The sequence below is a fragment of the Hibiscus syriacus genome, unplaced genomic scaffold (assembly GCF_006381635.1).
Source record: "Hibiscus syriacus cultivar Baekdansim isolate YM2019G1 unplaced genomic scaffold, ASM638163v2 tig00008146_pilon, whole genome shotgun sequence".
Classification (NCBI taxonomy): domain Eukaryota; kingdom Viridiplantae; phylum Streptophyta; class Magnoliopsida; order Malvales; family Malvaceae; genus Hibiscus; species Hibiscus syriacus.
This window is the reverse complement of record NW_024062154.1, coordinates 720230-740846: the sequence shown is the minus strand read 5'-3', so window position 1 is coordinate 740846 and position 20617 is coordinate 720230. Positions and strand designations below refer to the sequence as shown.

Below are 20617 nucleotides of genomic sequence, written 5' to 3'. Positions count from 1 at the left end.
AGAGAATTTAGAAAGCTTAACTCTCAATTTTAAGATTAGATTATTTTATCAAGTCCATCTCACAAGGGCCACTCAAAGTCTGATATATGAATTTATTAATAACATTTAATAGTTCATTAAGTCATGCCTGTCTTATAAGGACTATCCAAATATGAGGCTATGAACTCATTAAAAAGCATAAAACTCAACCTCTAAAGTCAGGTAATCTATTAAGTTCATCTCACTAGGATCACCCAAATCATTAGCTATAAATTCATTAAGGGTATAAGTAGATGATCCTCTCTTATAATTTCAAAATTTACTTCTTTAACACAAATTCCTACTCTCGTTCCTAAGCTCAATGAGCTCAAATGCTATGAAAGTAGATGATCCTTCAACAGCCAAGCAGCCCACTGCCACCGGCTCGCTTGAAAGCTCTAAGTCCTAACTTAGGAACTTTTAGATAAACTACACATTTAGTATCTCAACTATCATTTTTGTTATGTTTTTGTCACTCAACTAATTTTTTTTAAATCATGCCTAACGTTATGTTTTGGTTTCATTTTTGTCACATACCGTTAAAAAATTAACAGAACTACTAAATTAACATTTTTTTCTTCTCAATATTGGTGTGACATTATCTTATGGTAACACATCAGTATCACCATTAATTTTTTAATGAAAAGTGACCAAAATGAAACTAAAATAAAAAGTTATGTATGATTTTAAAAAAATAATTAGGTGACTAAAACGTAACAAAAGTTATAGTTATGATACTAAATGTGTACTTTACCCTAAACTTTTTAGTCGATGAGACAATGTTATAAAAAGAATGGTAAATTACATAAATCATCTTTGAATTTTCTTCTGTTTTACTCCCTGAACTTTAAATATTAATTTTTTATCACTTTACCGTTAAATAATTACCATCCTTATATCATATCAATTTGTATCAAAACGACGTCGTTTTAGGAAAAAATTATATCAAAACGACGTGATTTTGATTCTTTTTTTTTCATTTCCCGTTCATTCTTCATTTCTTTTCACTATGTTTTCTCCTCGTTTTATCTCTTTCGTTTGAACTCATATTTTTCTCTTTTTCTTCTCTTTCATCCCTTTTTTCTCTCCTCGATCCGTTTGGAGCCAGATTCTGACCATCACGTCGGTTTGTCCCAAAACATCACACGATTTTTAGTTTTTGGGTAAGATATATTTGAGGTCAAAGGGGATGTGGATTTGAGACTAGCTAAGGTTTGTTGTTAATTTCTGGTTTTGATTTATATTTTGGACTTATGTCCCAAAGCATTCAGAACAATGGCAAAATGATGGTTAAACTTCTGGTGGTGGTGACCAGGTATTCTTTGGGGAGGATAATCAGTTGAATGGAAAAGATATGCGACCAATTTTCTTGCTTTATTTCTGATTCCTTTTTCTTGTTTTAGATTTGGGGTTGGGGTTTAGGTTAGTGATATGAAAATATTGTGGGAGATTCATTTGTGTGGTTGAAGCGACAGTGACTTAGGATGATGAACGTATGGTTGAGACACTGTTTTTGGTTGTCTGAGAGTTAGAGGCGGCGTTGTAACATGGGTGAAGGGACGGTGGTGAATAAAAAAAATAATATTAATAAAATATTAATTAGGGTCTACATGGCAATTCAAAAAAAATGCAATATCATCGTATAATTAGAAAGAAAACGGTAAAATGATAAAAAAAAATTAATTTTAAAATTTAATGAATAAATTTAAGACTTTTAATGTTCCGTGAATAAAATAAAAAGAAAAAAATTCAGTGATGATCTATATAATTTGTGCCGCATCGCTTTTGCTAACATATGCAATGGTATAAGTTTTATTACTGGACTAAAAAAAGAAAAATATTAGCAGCCCCTAAATAAAATATGGTGTACATGACTTCATTCCTTAATAATAAAGGAAAGATGGCGGCATTCAACTAACCAAAGCCCTCGGCTCTCACGTGTTTCAATGCCTCGCCTTTTTCGTTGGGTCAAACTAAGGTCTCAGTCTTTCATCATCAAGCAGCTCATTTCAGTTCAAAAACCAATTACACAGATGCATGAATTAGTGCATATATATATCAAGCAGATTCTAATGGCCGGAAACTTCAAGTCTTCCTTCTTTGTCCTCCTTTTTCTTCTAACTTGGTTGCTTTTCCCCGGTTCTTACGCGGCTCGCCCTCTCAATGTCATTGGAGGCAACTCCGTAACCAAAGGGGTCGAGCCTTTCTTTGATTGGTTGAGCCTTGAAGGGATCAAGACCGGAGGTCCCAGTGCAGGAGGAAAAGGTCATGCATTCACCAATGCCGTCACGAACTCAGGTCCAAGTTCCGAACTCAGGTCCAAGTTCCGGTGGCAAGGGACATTAAGCTAGGGTCAAATGCAAACCCTGCAACTTATTCCTAGGCATCCTCCATTTGTTTTATTCATTTATTTATTTTGTTCACTTTTGTTGCTTTCTATTTGAGTTCGTTCTTCTGTAATAGTTGTGGTCGTTGCTAGCAAAGGGCAGTCATTCTTTTGTAGGGTCAATCAGTCTGCCGTATCAGCACGGATCAAAGTTATGATTTGATGGTATCTTCATCACATAACGAAAATCAAAGTATAAATTTGGTCTTTGATGCATTTTTCTTTTCACTTTTACCCTTAATATTAAAAAGACGTTTCGGCATCAAAGTTGTTGATAACTAAACATGACTTTAGTAAAATACAAGATAAACATTCAATCTTCTAGCAACACACGAAAAAAGTCTGTATCTGATGATAACGACCTTACTTTAACTTTTGATGTATTTCCTTAAATAATGTCTAATTTAACCTAAAACACTAAATATTTTTTAGTTAAAGTACACATTTAGTATCCCAATTATCACTTTTGTTTCATTTTGGTCACCCATTTATTTATTTTTTTCAAAATCATACCTAACTTTTAGTTTTGGTTTCATTTTGGACACCCGTCATTATAAAATTAACGATGATGCTGATGTGTCACAATAAGATAATGTCATGTCATCATTGAAAAAAATAAAAAATTTCAGGTCAGTGATTCTGTTAATTTTTTAACGATGAGTGACCAAAATGAAATCAAAACGTTACGTTAGATATAATTTAAAAAAATAATTGAGTGACCAAAACGGAACAAAACTAATAGATGGAATACTAAAAATGATAGTTCGAGGAGATGGTGAGGTGGTGGACGGTGGACTCGGTGTCGTGAACCGGAGAAGAAGGTTTACTCGTGGACAATTAAAATTAGGCCCGTAGTTGAGCCTGGACAGGAGGGGAACCTGCTAAGGGCCCAAAATTTAGCCCTTATATAATTTTAAAAAATGAGTAAATTACCTACTTGATAACTCATTTGTTTACTTTACTTTTTTTGGGTCATTCAGTTATTGTTATTTTTTCAATTTTATTTATATGATATGTTTTATTTCTGTTTTGTCCACCCACATTAATTACTTGATATGCTTACGTGTAATTTTTCAATTTTAATATTATAATTATTTTTATCAAAATAGGGTTATACTTGTTTTGTGTCAATAGTTGGGTGTTTAATTAAATTCCGTAATGTTTTCTATTTGAAATTTAATGTATTTATTAGATAGTTTGTTAAGCTTAATAAAAAAAATACATTTTACAAACAAATTAATTTATTTTTCTTAGTCTTACAATTCAAATTTTTTCAGTACTTGTTGTTAGAGGTCTAGTTTTCATGTTCACCCTAAACTCACCAAAATCTTAGAAAAGAGTTTGATGAAAATGTATTAAAAATTTTGAAATGACAATGACCAACTTAAAGTGAACTAAAGTTCAGTGGATGTATTAAAAGTTTTGAAAGTTTATGACCAAAATACAAACACCCTGAAAGCTCAATGACCATTTAATGTAGTTTACCTTTCTTTATAAATATCAAACTGATTCAATTATTCGTCTTACTATAAATAAGCATTTAGTGAATAAATATATTAAGGATAACATTTAAGATCTCATGTTGTGTTCCCATTCTTGGAGGATTTTTTTCTTTAATTAATTAATTAATTAATTAATTAATATATGTTTTTTTGGGTTAATATCAAGCATATTAATTATATGTTTTTTTGTTGTTGATAAATCTGAATCGATTTGGGTCGTACACCCGATTGTGGTGGATGAATTTTTCAGCGAATTATATTTACATATATAAAAACTCGAACTCAAGATCTGTTTAAGTGATATTAAACACTTACTACTTGAACCAATCCTATTAATATTAATTATATGTTTAATTCTTGGGTTCAAACAGCACATTCAAATTTTCTGGGGGTGGGAGCCAAGCGGTCATAATTGTATCTGTTATTGTACTGTTGCATATTGAAACTTGAAGAGTATGGAGATATTTTAAAATTAATCTGTGAATGAGTAATAAATAATTGGTTTGCCACTAATGATGAATTAAATACATTTTATTTAAAATCTGTAAAGTAATCTTGAACGATTCCAAACTCAATATTTGGAGTTTTTGCACTACATCACCTTCTCCACTTAAAACTATTTAAAAAATGTCAACAATTTTTAAGATAGAGAATGTGGAGCTCTTGTTTGAAATATTTTCTCTCATTTAAATTATAAGTTTAATATTTATTAGGAACAATTTTTCCTCATTTACGTAGTAATTATTCAATATAATATATATACATATATAATCCAGTTTAATTATATGAATTTAAATTTAAATGGTACTTTAAATTTAAATAATGATATCTATAACAATAAAATGGATCAAAAAAATTTATGTATAGATTTAGTTTAAATAAAATATAGTTTTATCCTTTTCTATGTTCAAATAATTTCTGATCCCCAAAAGAAATTATTGGGTCGATTACTTTAAACAAAAAAATTATGTATTAACATCAATTTTTATGATTGATATCAATGAAATAATAAAATATTGTTGTCAGTAGTTGCCTTTTCCTATAGCTAAGAATGAACGACTCTTGACATTATTTGCTTTTTAATTGTATCTTTATTTTTTTCTTTATTAATATTCACCAGAGTCATTGACCAAATTTGTCTGGATGCGTCGGCTTGTACAAAATGAAAATCGAGTGAAGCACATGTTTTCAGAACCGGATTGATTAGCAAACCGGTTATGTTATCAGTTTATTAGTTTAACCGGTTAAATCGGTTCGATCGATCGAAAGAATCGGACGACGTCATAATTATTTAAAAAAATTAAAATAATACCAAAAATATTTAATAAAAATAATTTTTTATATCACAAGTCATATTCAAAGCAAGTTATAACATATAAGTTAAAAACCATAAAATCAAGTGAAACAAAATGATTCAAATTAATTACAACATAATATTTAAGGTAAAACATATTAAATAATAAATATAATTATATAACTATAATTAAAAAATAAATTTGGAGTTAAAAAAATCATAACAAAATGATATTGTTTGGTTTAATTTTTTTTTTAAAAACAATCCCACATGACTAAGAAACATAGAAGAGCATCCCAAAAGTCTAAAGAGTAAAAATATGAGAACAAAACAATCTTACATTGCTAAGAAACTAACTTCTATAAATAATAGAGATAATTTGACATTTAAAATCATAGAGCCTTTTGGTGAGCATTGAGTGAACTATTCTTTCACTTTAATCAAGCTCGAATTTTAGGCTTCAATCGAGTTTATAAATTTTTTTTAGTTCAATCCTTTTTGAGTTCAAGTTTCAATATTATATTTCGAGTTTGAGTTGAACTTGATAATTTTTAGCTTGTGAGTTTGAGTCGAGTTGAGCTTACTTTTAAAGTTTTCAAGTTCGAGTCGAGCTCAGCAATACTCGAGTACGACTTGGCTCGTTTAACAAATGACGTTGGTTTAATTTAAAAAAAAAAAAACAAAATTTCCGGTTTTTTCCATTTTTCAACCGGTCCGGTTCGAACGGTTGAGTGATTCTGGTCGGTTCACTAATAGCGGTTCAACCGGTTTAAATTGAACCGGACTAACACACGGTTCCTGATTGAACCGGTCGATCTGATCCGATTTTCAAAACAATGGTAGAGCAGCTTAATAATCTAGACAAATGGAAAATTCACTGGTAGAAGCCTTCGTGCAAATGTTGTTTTCAATGGAATTGAATGACGAAGGCAACCATGTCATCTAGATTTCTTCCTGAGTAACCCTGTTGATGAACCAGAAAGCAGAAATCAGTTTCCCTCTGAAGATAACAAAAACCAAATCTTCAAATCTTCGCAAAATCCATGGCTACTCCATTGATTCTACTTGTTTTCTCTTCGGTTTTATTATGGACTCCTTCAATTTCACTCTCCGATGGTCTGCGGGCTGGCTCATCACTATCAGCGGAGGCTCCGGCTGATGTTTTGACTTCACCTGATGGAAGACTCGGTGCTGGGTTTCACATTGTTGGGCAGAACGCTTATTCATTTGCGATATGGTTCAATAAACCAACCTGCAGTGCTCTCAGTTGCACCATAGTTTGGATGGCGAATCGGGACCAACCAGTCAATGGCAGATCCTCGAAGCTTTGTCTATTGAGATCGGGTAACCTTGTTTTAAAAGATGCTGGTCATATCATAGTTTGGGAAACGAAAACTGTGTCGGCTACACCTCTTCGATTGAAGCTTGAAAATGGTGGCAACCTTGCCTTGCGCGACTCGGTAGGTCTTTTACTGTGGCAAAGCTACGATTCACCCACAGATACTCTGCTTCCTCTTCAACCATTCAATGAGAATTCAAATCTCATCTCAACGAGAAGCCAAGGGAACTACTCCTCGGGTTATTATAAGCTTTACTTCGACACTGATAATGTGCTTTGCCATTTGTACAAAGGTCCTGAGTTTTCAAGCGTTTACTGGCCAAGTCCATGGCTTCTGAGATGGGAAGCTGGAAGATCCACGTTCAACAACTCCAAAATAGCTGTTCTCGATTCTTTGAGTAAATTTAGCTCGACTGATAATTTTACTTTCTTGTCAGCTGATTATGGTTCAAATATTTCAAGGATGCTGAAACTGGATTCTGATGGGATCTTAGATCGTATAGTCAAAAAGAGGATGGTGAAGCTTGGGTTGTTTCATGGATAGCCTTCCCTCAACCGTGCATGGTTCATGGATGTTGTGGACCAAACAGCATATGCAATTATAGTCATAGTTTTGGGAGGAAATACCGTTGCAGTCCAGGTTAAAAGCCGAAGAAGCCTAATGACTGGTCCCTCGGTTGTGAACCAGAGTTTCCGCTTTCGTGTAACCAAACTGATCAGCTTGATTTCCTCAAACTCCGCCTTGTTGAATTCTATGGTTGTGATTTCAACATGTATCCTAATGTCACCTTGGAGGATTGCAAGCAAATTTGCTTGCAGCTGTGCGATTGCAAAGGTTTTCAGTTCAGGTTTATCAAAGCTCATAAACCAGATGGTACATATTGTTATCCCAAGAACAAATTGTTGAATGGACATCAACGCACCAAATATTTTTTGGATAATTTGTTTTTTATTACCCAAAAGAAGGAACAGTAACGTGCTACAAGCAATACAAGCTACAAAACCCAATAAACACCCAACCCCTACTAGCAGCCTAAGTGACAACCCATTCCAAAACAGTTAAACCAAAAATAAACAAAGAAAGAAAGCAAAGCAACAAAATGCAAAGGAGAAAACAAGCTTCCCGTGGCACAACCGCCCTTAGAGCTGCATATACATCGAACAACCAAGTGGCCCACAACATTTTTCAACAGTCACCAACAAACTAGCCAATGCTCCATTCCAGACAAAGCTGAAGATTAACTCTGTCAGACTTGTTAATTCTGCAACCATGTAACCTAGCACTAACAAACCTTCTAATACTTACAAAAATATCATCAATTGTCTGAGAACAACCTCTAAAACGCCTGAAATTACGTTATTCCCAGACAAAGTATAAAAGACTAATCCAGACTAGCTTCAAAATGCAGACTATCAAGGATTTACCCTTGAAGTTGGCTGTTGCTCAAGCCAATGTATCACTTCAGCACAGAACCCTGTCAGGAATTCTACAGGCCTGTAGAAACTTACTCCAAATTCCTCCAACAAAAGCACAGTCATTGAAAAGGTGGTTGTCGAAACGATTTTTAAACGGTGGGGGCGAGATTTTAAAAACCGCATCATTTTTAATTATTCTCTTTTCGATTGATTTTTAATTAAAAACAATGTGATTTTAGAAAAACCTCTCGTTTCAAAAATTTGGGAATTCATTCACAATAAAACACAGGTTCGAAGAGTCGCCACAAATCTTTGATTAGGGTGTGATTGGACACCCAAAAATGTTGCAATTTTAAATAAAAATTAATTTTAATTAAAACAACAAATTTAGGTTTGCGTTACCAGAAAATGAGTTCGGGAGTCGGTTACACGTGGGGAAGGATTAGCACCCCCACAACACCCTAAATCGGTACCTTGTCGATTAATTAATGTCTTTGCAATGAAATTTACAAATTCGATTTTAATTTGGTTTATGATCCCCGACAAAACAACACATGAATTTTACAACTATCAAAAACACCAAAATAGATTAAATTAAAATTAACAGGCCTTTAGAAAGATAAAGAATATTCGATTATTTACAAATATCGAGACCAGATCTTAGATAAGTTCTAACTATCTTTTCTCGATAAATTTAAATAGCCGAATATTTCTTTTTCTTCCGTTCCCAAATTTTAAAAGTGATAAATCAATTTCTTCGGTGTCACTGATGGAATATACTTTTAATTTAAAATCGTTAAAAGCGGATATCTAATCAGTTAAGACAACCCACTTAAAACGTTTTAAACTAAAAGGATATTACCCTTAGTCAAACTATGTAATATGGTGAGTTATGCACGGGAGGATGTTCTACGTAACAAATACAAGAAACGGTGTCTATATACATTTGTGCCATGTGGAAAACAATGATGATAAATGGCAAGACATTTGTACATTATAAAGCATATGCATTTAGCATGAAGTAATTATACATAGATACATTTACTTGCAATTGCACTATACGTGATTTGGAAAACAAAGCATTAAAAAAATGCACATGAATTACATAACCATATTTACAAGACATTTCATGCTAATAAATTTAAAAATCTAATATGTTAAGCTTAATGTAAATGAGCTAAAGACAAAGGAATACTTATAGAAACAAAATATTAATAACATAACTAACCCACATCATGCGTGATGAATCATACATCAAGTAATCATTTTTCATCAAACTATGAACTAATACACATATGAAATAAGTATATGATACAATAACCGACAAAGATCATAAACAAGTCTGTCACTTTAATTAAAAGAACCTAAAACTAAGCACACAGATTTCTAAAGCATAATAGTAGCAAAAATCATGAATCTAAACGAACAAAATCAAACAGACATGGAAGGGTTTAAACGAATCGATTCATTCTATTTTTACTAAACTTAAAGAACGTCATTATTAATTCCAAAGACAACCAACAACTTAAGATATGTTTGTTTGCTTACAAAACTCAAAATATTTGCTTCGATTTCACTGCCCTGGATGTCGCAACCAATAATGGAACCAAATATTGCTCGGACGTATGCCACCCCTTCGTAGACTTCTATTCGTGAACCCCTCCTTTGAAAAAATGGCCTCCTCCCCTTTGAATTGCCGATCCCCTCCCTTGGTGAATGGTTCCCCTTTTAAGTTGCAAAATTATAATTCATTAAACCAACCATTCTCCCCACGTTCATTTGCTTCCCCCCCTTTTTCTTCATGCTATATCCAATATCTTATTAAATATAGGTAGTGGAGTAATATTCTCCCATTAGTGCTTCATGTGGGAATTAAAAAAAAATGGCATAAGCCTGGGTTTGTGCAAACTACACGCATGGGCAGCATTTGAGGGTGAGTGGAGCATGAGTGGAATTTGGTGTGTATGATTTCCCTCTAATCATGCGTGAGTGGTGGCTGGTCAACAAGTATGAGCTGTTTTATGTCCAATTTCAGCTGGTTTAGACACTCCTTAGTGCTGTTCCCACGTGTCTATTGTGCAAGTGAACAAAGGTCTGTTGAAAATTCGTAAATCCCGTATTAATTTTCCAGCTTGCACAATCTTCATTTATCTGAGCATATCTCGAGCTACCGATATCGGATTGATGTGATTCAAAGTGCGTTAGAAAGCTAAGAGATAGAGGATTAAATGTTAAGAAGACTTTATCATCCAAATATGCTTCTAACATGTTCAAAATTGGCGATCAATATGGATGACGTACACTGTCCACTGGACTGCTTTGAATGTACCTCATGAATCTTCATATTTCTATCGCTTTGCTTTATCGATTGCTTTTGTTCCAATTTATCTCTTGAATTACAAACTGAAATAAATATGATTACAATCCAATTCAGCACCTAAAGCTTCTCGATTCATATTAATCCAAATGCAAGCTTCCATTCATCTTTCATCAACGCCCCCATGTCATTCGAATTAATTTCTCATCGAGCACAAATATCTTCACATTAATTCTCGATCATCTTCAAGTGACTTTAAAATTGTCCGGAAAAAATTAGGGTATTACAGTGGTCTCTGCCTTCTAGCCCAACATTACAGAGATCATATCATCCATCCAACTACATTCCCATATTGATGAGTCTGTCCTTGGTTGGGAGCCTATTCAAAACAGCCATCCAAGCAACAATTGACATTCTTGGAACATGTAAGGGGAACCAGATCAGATGTTCCCATCTTACCTTCTCCCTCTTGTCCCTCATCTTCTCCCACACCCACTTGCTTTTAACCATGCTCCAGTCCACTACACTGCCAAATAAGTCAGCAACTACATTCCTGAGCTTAAGAAGTTTTCTCAAGATCCAGGTAAGCTGAGGCTTGGGACTAACCTCCCAAAAAACAGTCTCATTCATAGTATATTCTTTGATCCAGGCCACCCAGAGTGACCCTGCATTTGCTAAATGTTCCTGATCAGTAAGAAACAACACACCTTGTTCCAGCAACCTAGACTCTTTAAACCCAAACCACCCTCCGATTTTAACCAGCACATTTGTTGCTAGCTGGCTCTAGCCCCCTTAATAGGAGTGTCATCACCCTTCTAAAAGAATCTTATACAAAGCTGCTCAATCTATTTAATAACCTCATTAGTCAAAACCAGTTGTCCACACCAGTAATTAGAAATACTGAAAAGGACAGATTGGATGACTTGCAGCCTACCACCATAGCTTAGCTTCAATTTAGACCACATATTTAGAGTGCTTTGATCTTATCAATCAAAGGGATACAATCCTTGGTAGCTAATTTCCTGGTGACTAAAGGCACGCCAAGGTACCTAACAGGGAACTTGCCCAAATTGAAACCAGTAACTGCCTGCACCCCGCTCAAGACATCATTATGCACCCCACAAGCAAACAGTTCTGTTTTACCAGCATTCAACTATATACTAGACAGCTCATAGAATACCCCCAGGACCCCAACAACACCCAATATTGAGCTCTTATCACCATGACAGAAAATAGTAAATCATCAGCGAAGCTAAGATGAGTGAGAGAAACACATTTGCACTTGGGATGGAACCGGATTAACCATCCCTATAAGCAACATTAAGCAAATGAGACAACACATTCATAACCATGACAAAGAGATAAGGGGACAGTGGGTCACCCTGTCTTATTCCCCTCCTGTCTTTAAATAACCCCACTAAACTCCCATTAAATGCCACAGAGAACCTTGCACTAGCCATACAAGCCATAATCCAAGCCCTAAATACCTCAGGAAGCCCCAAGGCAGCAAGAATTTTCATCAAAAAATCCCATCATACAGAGTCAAATGCCTTCCTAAGGTCAATTTTAAGAGCGCATCTAGTGGAAAGTGATCTGCGAGAGTATCCCCTAACTATTTCTTGTGCTAACAGGGTATTATATACTATGATACGCCCCTTAATGAAAACAGACTGATTAGGCAAAATCATGTCTGGAAAGTAGCTAGCTAAATGATTTACAATGATTCCAGTAATGGTTTTATATACAATCGAGCAGCAAGAAATAAGGCAAAAATCCCTAGCCATACCTGCATTGAGAGTCTTAGGCACCAGGACAATGGATATAGCATTAAAGGCAAGCAACATGGAACTAGTCTGGAAAAACTCTCTAATGGCAGCTAAGAAATCCACTTAAACAATATCTCAGGCCACCTTGAAGAAATATACAGTATACCCATCAGGCCTTGAGCTCTTCTCATTCCCTTGCTTGAACAGGGAGGCTTTGATTTCCTCATTAGAAACCTCCTTCACTAAGGAAACAACAGTAGCACAAGGAAGTTCATACCCCAACAGGCCCTTAAGAATATCCACATCACAGCTTTTAACACCAGTGTCTTCAATACCAAGCAACTAAGTGTAAAACCTCACCATCTCAGCAAACATAGTCTCAAAAATATCCAACCGAGAGCCATCCTCAGCATAAAGAAATCTGACAGTGTTCTTCTTTTTCTTCCTCATCACAACAGAGTGAAAGAATTTAGTATTTCTATCACCCTCCTTAAGCCAATGAACTTTGGCTTTCTACTTGTAAAAGGAGCTTCAGCCACCTCAAGTTCATGAAGCTCTTTTTGAAGAATCTTCTTATCATCATTGTAGCAACCATCATGTAAAATATTTGCAAGTTGCACTTGCTCAAGCTGATCCCTCTTGTCCTTCACCTTTTTGGAGATGTCCTCAAAGTGGCATTTATTAAACTCCTTTAACCTCAGTTTGAGTCTTTTCAACTTAGTAAACAAGCATCACATGACAGTGCCAGATACTTCTATCTGCCAAGACTCCTTAACTGTATTCATGAACTCCCCATGTCTAGTCCAACAGTTGAAGAACTTGAAAGGCTTTGGCCTATCAGCATGATTTTCCCTGAAGAAGGAAATCAAAGAAGGGCAATGGTCTGATACCCCTTGATCTTTGAATTCAACAAAAGCTTGGGAAATCCTCAAGCCACCGAGAGTTGATGAGAACTCTATCCAGCTTACAGGCTAAGAAATTCCCTTCATGCCTATTAGATCATGTGAATAAAGGCCCCACAAAAGGGTGGTCAATAAGCACCAAGGAAGATTAAAATCACCTTCAATTAGCCAAGATGACACCCCCACCATACTTTCCACCTTATCTAACTGCCTCCAGAGATGCAGCCTTTCAGCCCTATTGTTACTACCATAAACAGTTGTTATGACACATCTATGCCCACTAATATCACTAACTATAGACAATGATTGGTCAAAAGCTTTCAAAAGAGAAAATTGAGACCTTTCCTCCAAAATATCCACAATCTACCATTTTCAGAATATTCATGATTTGAATAACTATCCCAATCCGAAGAATAACAACCAATCACTCTACTCATATTGATAGTCCTCACCCTAGTCTCCATAAGGCAAATAACATCCACATTTAACTTGCCAAGTCTCGAGAACACCTGCACTTGCTTCAGAGGGTTATTAAACCCCCTGACATTCCAAAAGCAAGCAATCATTGAGCATGAATGACCTCCCACCCAACAGCTCCTACAGTAACTCCCATATATTATTTCTTTTTGCTTTTCATTTCATTCAAAAGGGCAGCAATATCCATAGAAGCAACTCGGGGCTTCCTAGAACCTTCTATACCAGAAGCTACTACTATGACCTTAAAACGATTGGAGGAACCAATTAGCTGTTTTTTGTCTTTACCTCTCCCTTTAGCCTTCTTTTTCTGGGAAGAAGCTTGCAGGACTGGAAGGTCCACTGCATCAGTCAAAAAAGTAGAACATTCAGTAAGATCAACTGAGGTTTCACTAATGGCCTTAACTTCTTCCACCAGGTCCTCAACTTGAGAGCTCACCCAGTTTTCCAGCCCTTCCCTAGCAGGATGGACAGGCTCCTGTAGAGCCTAAATTCTACCAGCGTTAGCAAGTTTAGGTCTTTTATCCTCATCTTTCTTCCTCCAGACCTGAACCACAGAAGGTTGAGGCTTAAGTATCTCTGAACAAGCTTTCTCACTATGCCCAAAGGCATTGCATCTAAGGCAGCAAGGAGGCATCCAAAGGACCATAACTCGAATCGATGTAGCAAACCCATCTTGCAACATAACATCAATATATTTAGGAATCGAATCCCTCACCCCAATTTCAATACAAACCTTTGCATACTCCAACCTAGTCTTTGAAGCAATCACAGAGTCCATAGACAGGGGTATGCCTAAAGCACTTGTAATATAGCTTAACCCAAAACGAGAGTTAAGCTCCAAAGGTACGTTATAGAGCTGAATCCAAACAGGGATACGAGATAAATCAAAATCTAAACACTTCATGTTCAGTTCCTATCTTCGCAAAATCAAAGGCTTGTTCTGAACATGCCATGACCCGTGTTCTAAAACCCAATTACGAGCAGATTTGGAACTAAATGAAAAAACAAACAAGTTGCTACCATCTACACTGACCTAAACTCCCGAACCCATAAGTGTCATCTTCCACAGAGTATCAACAATTCGCTTCATAAAGGCAAACGGTGGTGCTGGTCCAAGAAATTTCCCCACCAAGGATAATTTCCACTCGAAAAACCCAGCCTCGAAAACCTCCAGAGGCGACTGAACAGAAGGAGCCGAAAATCCTTCTCAAATCACTGGAGGAAAATACTCCAAGGTTTGTTCAGAAGAACTCTCAAAGAGCTTCCTCCAATCCATCAAACCAACATTCATAGTGAACAAAGAACCAAGAAAGTACCAAGATGAGAGAAGTCGATCAAAAATCCTCTGAAAAACCGTCGAAGCCGCACCGAAGAACTCAGATCTCGTTAGCCCCACTAACGTGCACCTAGAGAAAACCGTTAGCGTGCATCTTCCTCAACAAATAATAAGAATTTTAATACCGATTTCTAAGTGAAATTACCCAAATATATTGTCTCTTCTTACATTGATACTATTGAATATCCCAAGTTACAATGCTCTAACCAAGTGGAGCAACTTGAATGAAAATATACCAAAAGGTAGGAAAACAAGTCATTTAGATAGATATGTCCTTTAGATAGCTTGTACAATCGGGGAGTGGAGTTGATTACCATTTTGTTGGTATGGAATTTCTTCATTAGAACCAATGACAAATCAAGCCCAAATGCTGGCTGCCTTCTAGCTACAACTGGCTTAAAAAAATTCACCTATGGCGAGCTGAAAAAAAGCCACAAATACATTCTCAGAAGAGATTGAAAGAGGTGCAAGAGGAATTGTTTACAATGTGACACTATCTGAAGGTCGAGTTACAACGATCAAGTGACTCATCGACGCTAATAAAGGGGAAGCTGAATTCCTAGCAGAAGTAAACACCATTGGGAAGCTTAACCACATGAACTTGATAGAAATGTGCGGAGGGAAAGCACAAGCTCTTGGTGTATGAGTATATGGAACATGGATCCTTGGCTGAAAACATCTCTTCAAAATATCTTGATTGGGATAAAAGATTTGATATTGCTTTGGGAACAACCAGAGGCCTAGCGTATTTACATGAAGAATATTTGGAATAGGTACTCCATTATGATATAAATCCTCAAAACATTCTCATAGACTCCAATTATCAACCCAAAGTATCAGATTTCGACCTCTCTTGGCTACTAAATAGAGGTGACGTAAAGTATTCAAAAGTCTCGAGAATCCTAGGAACCAGAGGCTACATGCCACCTGAGTGGGTCTTTAATCTTCCCATTACCTCCAAGGTTGATGTCTATAGTTATGGGATCATATTATTGGAGTTATTGACAGGGAAAAGCCCGAAAATCAGAATCGAAGTGAGTGATGATGGAAGTTCAAAAGTGCATAGAACATTTGTTGCATGGGTGAGAGGAGAAATGGCAAGAGCCTTAGAGATGACCATGGAAGCATGAGATAATAGATCCCAAGCTGGAAGGTATCTATGATGATGCTAAGATGGTAACTATGGTCAATGTAGCTCTTCGTTGCGTTCAGGAAGATAGAGATGAAAGACCCGCAATGGGTGAAGTTGTCCAGATATTGCTTAGAGATGGAAGACATAGATATGCAGAGGAATGAATCATCTCTTCAACAACAAATCAACTATCTCCTTTAGTATTTCTTTGTTATAATGTTTCATGTTTAAGAAAACATTTTACATTAACTAAATCATGTATGATAATCAATATATAAGTGAAGTAAAGATTAATGCATCATATTAGATTAAAAAATACATTGACACGATGGTGGTTTGTGTCTCATGAGAGTTTTTCATCAAAAACTAGGTTTGAGAGTTTTTTCATCACTTCAAATCAACTATTAAAGGAAATAAATGGGAGAAAAGCTCAAGTGTGGTTCATAAAACTACAAATTCATGAATATTAGAATATTTATAATTAAATTCCTATAAGAGAAAGTACATTTGGCTGGTTGGCTAATCTGCTAATCTTTGTTCCTTTATATCTCTTTAGGTCATGAGTTCTAGACTCACTAGGAGCATTCCACTAACTTCCTAGAGTTCCCTTCTCCCTTCCAAGTATGATATGATTACATTTAGAATTTATCAAAAAAATGTTAGGGAAGTCTAAGGAGTGACAACCTAATTTAAGGCTAAAAATATTTTTGGTCGCAATCAAAAATTAAATAAAAATTAGGGTAAACTACTCGAATGGTCACTAAAATTAGAGTAAGTTTTTGTTTTCCTTGCTAAACTTTTTAAAGTTACAAATTGATCACTAACATTATTGATTTGTAACAAAATGGTCACTTGACGTCACTCAACGTTAACAGACGTTACTAAGATAATGAAATGTTGATTTGGAGTGTTAAGTCAGTTGTGTCAACTATCCAACATTCAAAATAATCGGTAAAAACCCATCAACATTGTATTTTTCTTCTTCCCAAGGAAATAAACAGGTAAACTTCAAAATCAAGGAATCATTCAAGGAAAACTATCTAGAGGATATTAAACAAGTCACAAAAGTTCAGGCTTTGAAGAATGCTGCCATGAACTCGAAGATGATTGGGCACTTTGCTCGAATTTTCTCTAGGCTCTAGCACAATCTTAGGGTAAGGTTCACTACACAATCATCCTTTCATCTCCATCCATTAGCACAACAATGGCTCTCTATATTAAAACAGTGCTCTCAGCATTTCGTTATCTTAGTGATGTCTGTTAACGTTGAGTGACCATTTTGTTATAAATTGATAATATTAGTGATCAATTTGTAACTTTTGAAAGTTTAGTGGGGAAAACGAAAACTTACTCAAACTTTAATGACCGTTCGTTTAGTTTACCCTAAAAATTATAACATTTTAGGATAGGCGTAGCCTAAAATGTTACATTTTTTATTACATTTTCGGTTCAACTGAAAATATCACCTTATTCATAACATTTTTGGTTGGTAACCGAAAATATTACATTCTTCATGACATTTTTGATTCAATTGAAAATGTTACTAAAAATCAACCTAAAATGTTATGATTTTTATCACATTTTTGGTTGCACCCGAAAATTGTCATTTTTAGCCTTAAATTAGACTATCACATATAAGAACTACCTGATTTCTCTATGTTCAGCTTTCAATCCTTTGTGCATACCTCGTTGTGTTCATAACTGGTGTAGGTAGAATTAAAGGTTTATTTAGAAAATGAGGTATGATTCTATAAAGCTATAAAAAAGAAATTAAGTCATTATTGATATGTGTCAATTTTAATGTATGAGATTTGGATCCCAAATAAAAAATATTGATTTTTTGTGGGGTTTATATAAACTTTAATAGTTAACTTTTGAAGTGGGATTCTCTATATGTTCGTACATGATGTCTTTTAGTCGTAATCATGTATTGTTACTAGTATTGTTGATATTTTAATGTTCGTCCAATTAATTGGATTAAGCTAGCACAAATTATTCTATGTAGGAGTTGTAATTGTAGTGTGATATGTACTAACTGTAAGGTTTAGGACTTAGAATCTCACATAGTAAAATTATAGGATCCCTTAGGGTGTTTAACTGTTTATATGAATCTAAATTCTGACTCCTCAATAGTTATCTTTAGGAGTATGGTGTTATTGTAATACCATAAAATTGGATTATTAGAGTATTAAACCGGAAGAGTGTGAAGCTATTAAGCTGTTACAAACTATTAGATCGTTAGACATTCTGTTATGGGTCACTCAAATAAATATGGGCTATAAATAGTGTTGTGTCATACTATATTGAGTGAGCTTTTTCAATAAATAAAATATGATGTTACTTTACTAATTCTAAACTTAATTTCCTCTCGTCTTCTTCATCTTCAGCACAAAATTAATTGTCTATCAATTACTCCGATCACCGAATTTTATCATGGTATCAAAGCCATTCTTATCTCTCTCTCTTCTATATTGTGAAGATTGTGTTGATTAGTTTTTCTGCGTGTCTCTCGTTTTGCCAATGCTTGGTAAGAGTGGTGTTTGGCTGTTTATATTTTTTATCGTTGATCTCTGATGAACAATCTGTTCTGATGCTATTTTGGTGAAGATCTTCTTTGTTATTTGCATGTATCTATTACTCTTTAATTGAGTTTTAATTGTGTTTGCTGAGATCTTGTGTTATGTTATGTTGTTTAATGTGTTCTTTGTCTGATTTTTTACTCTGCTGCTTTTTGTTTCTTTAATGACGAACATTGAGCTTAAAAACATGTTGAACCATGTTTTTATAATCTTTTGATATAACAAATTTAAGGTAAAATGTTTTTGGATTTGAATTGAATTTATTCAAAGTTTTCAAAAATAATTTAAAGTCCATTAAAAGTGAATTTGAGCGCAAAACTAATTTTCAACGTACGTAGTACCGATACTGTTCTTACAGTATCGATATTATATGAACACTACCGATAATGTTCATGTGGTACTGACACCCTAAGTAAGAGAAGTATCGATAATCTCAAGGTAGTTCCGATACTACCAGCTTGCTCAAAATCCAGAATGCAAAATAGGTATCGATACCCAAAGGGGTACCGATACTACTTTACATAGTAGTATCGATACCATGAAGGATAGTATCGATATCGTCAGGCCCAACGGCTAGTAACAACTAGTTTTATTTAAAAATAACAAAGGTAATACCTATACTCCCTATAGGAGTATCGATACCCTCTGTCATGGGAAATTTTATTTTGCAGAGAAAACATCTCCAACGGCTCCAAATCACTCCCAACGTCTAGAAACAACCAAAAACACATTTTAACATATAAATACAAGTTCAAGACACTTGAAGAAGAGTTAGAACACCTATCCAAGCAATCAAACACAAGAGAAGAGTTTTTCATTCCTATTTTACTTTCTCTTGTAAATATTTTGTTCTTATGAGCTTTAATTTGTAAACTCATTCCTTTTTAGAGGTTTCTTTGTTTACTTTCTTATTCCTTTTGAAAAGGGGTTTTGGTTCTATCTTAGCCAATTGAAAAGATAAGGAGTTGTAAAAGTTACTCTTGATCCTTGAAAAAAAAGAACAAATTAGTGGATTTGTTGGAAAATCCTAAGTGAGGAGCTTAGGTAGTGGATGTAGACTTAGTTGAAAAGTAGAACAACTATAAATCGTTGTGCGAAATTGTCTATCTTTTCTTTCTCCTTACTCCCTAAACAATATTTGCCAACCCACCCCTCTTGCAAACTTTTTCGGTTATCAATTTGAGCTTCAAAAATCCTAACAATTGGTATCAAAGATGGACTCTTTAGAATGCTTCACATCCTTGAGACGATCCTTGAATAAGCTCTACCGATTTCCAATACAACTGATAAGAAGATGGCTTCGACCTTTGGATCTTACTACATTGAAGACTCTCAATCGGTCAACAAGCCACCTTACTTCAATGGAGAAAATTATGTCTATTGTAAGAATAGAATGACAATCTTCATTCAAGTCAATGATCTAGGAGCTTTGAACTCTATCATGAAGGGATACTCTATTCCACTTGGTGGGATAGATGATTGGAGTTATGAAGAGAAGAAGAATTTACAACTCAATGCTAAAGCTATGCATATTTTATTTTGTGCATTAGTGATAACTCCGTAAAAAGACTTAATTTATAGTCTTTTCACTTAAGTTATTTCTCGTCTAAACAAAGTATGCATAGCATTTTAGTTGTATTTAGTTGCATATATGTTACATTAGCTTGTGGTGGATAAATTTTGCTTAAGCAAGATTTATTTGGTTTGACTGATGCTGCTGTGGAGAAAGGATTGTTTGGATTGTGTCTGTGCAAGAAACTTACAGGGGAAGAACATTTCAGTCGTGACAACGTAAATTTGCAAAGGCCAACGGAACAAATGAGAACGTGAGGAGCAGATTTATCTCACTGAGGCAAGGTTTATCTGAGGGAGTCTGAAGCAGGTGTGACGAAACTACCTATGTCACAAGCCAGCTGGATGACCTACTTCACGTGCAACCAAGCCTTAGTTATTCTGATAGCCGCCTTTCCTTTTTAAGTCTGGACATTTATTTAACAACGGTTATTTAAGGAAACTCCAAAAAGCATGCAAAGCCCTGGGAGATTTTTCCTTATAAATAACCAGTCGTAGCCACCAAAGAAAGAGGCAAGGAAGAAGAGATAAGAACTTTACCCAAGGCGTGAGCAAGCAACTGCAGTGCTTCTTCACCATCT

At 35.1% G+C, this 20617-nt stretch overlaps 1 protein-coding gene across 1 annotated transcript; it reads left to right on the top strand.

Moving 5' to 3' along the window:
- Window positions 1-6243: 6243 nt before the first annotated feature.
- Window positions 6244-7083, top strand: LOC120202065 (putative receptor protein kinase ZmPK1). The gene has a single exon (XM_039202552.1). It carries the CDS (start codon window positions 6244-6246, stop codon window positions 7081-7083), a length of 840 nt encoding a protein of 279 aa, XP_039058483.1.
- Window positions 7084-20617: the final 13534 nt, after the last annotated feature.

Bases quoted from the DNA above. Each gene is read 5' to 3' on its own strand.
- LOC120202065 (XM_039202552.1), top strand. From the start codon at position 6,244: ATGGCTACTCCATTGATTCTACTTGTTTTCTCTTCGGTTTTATTATGG.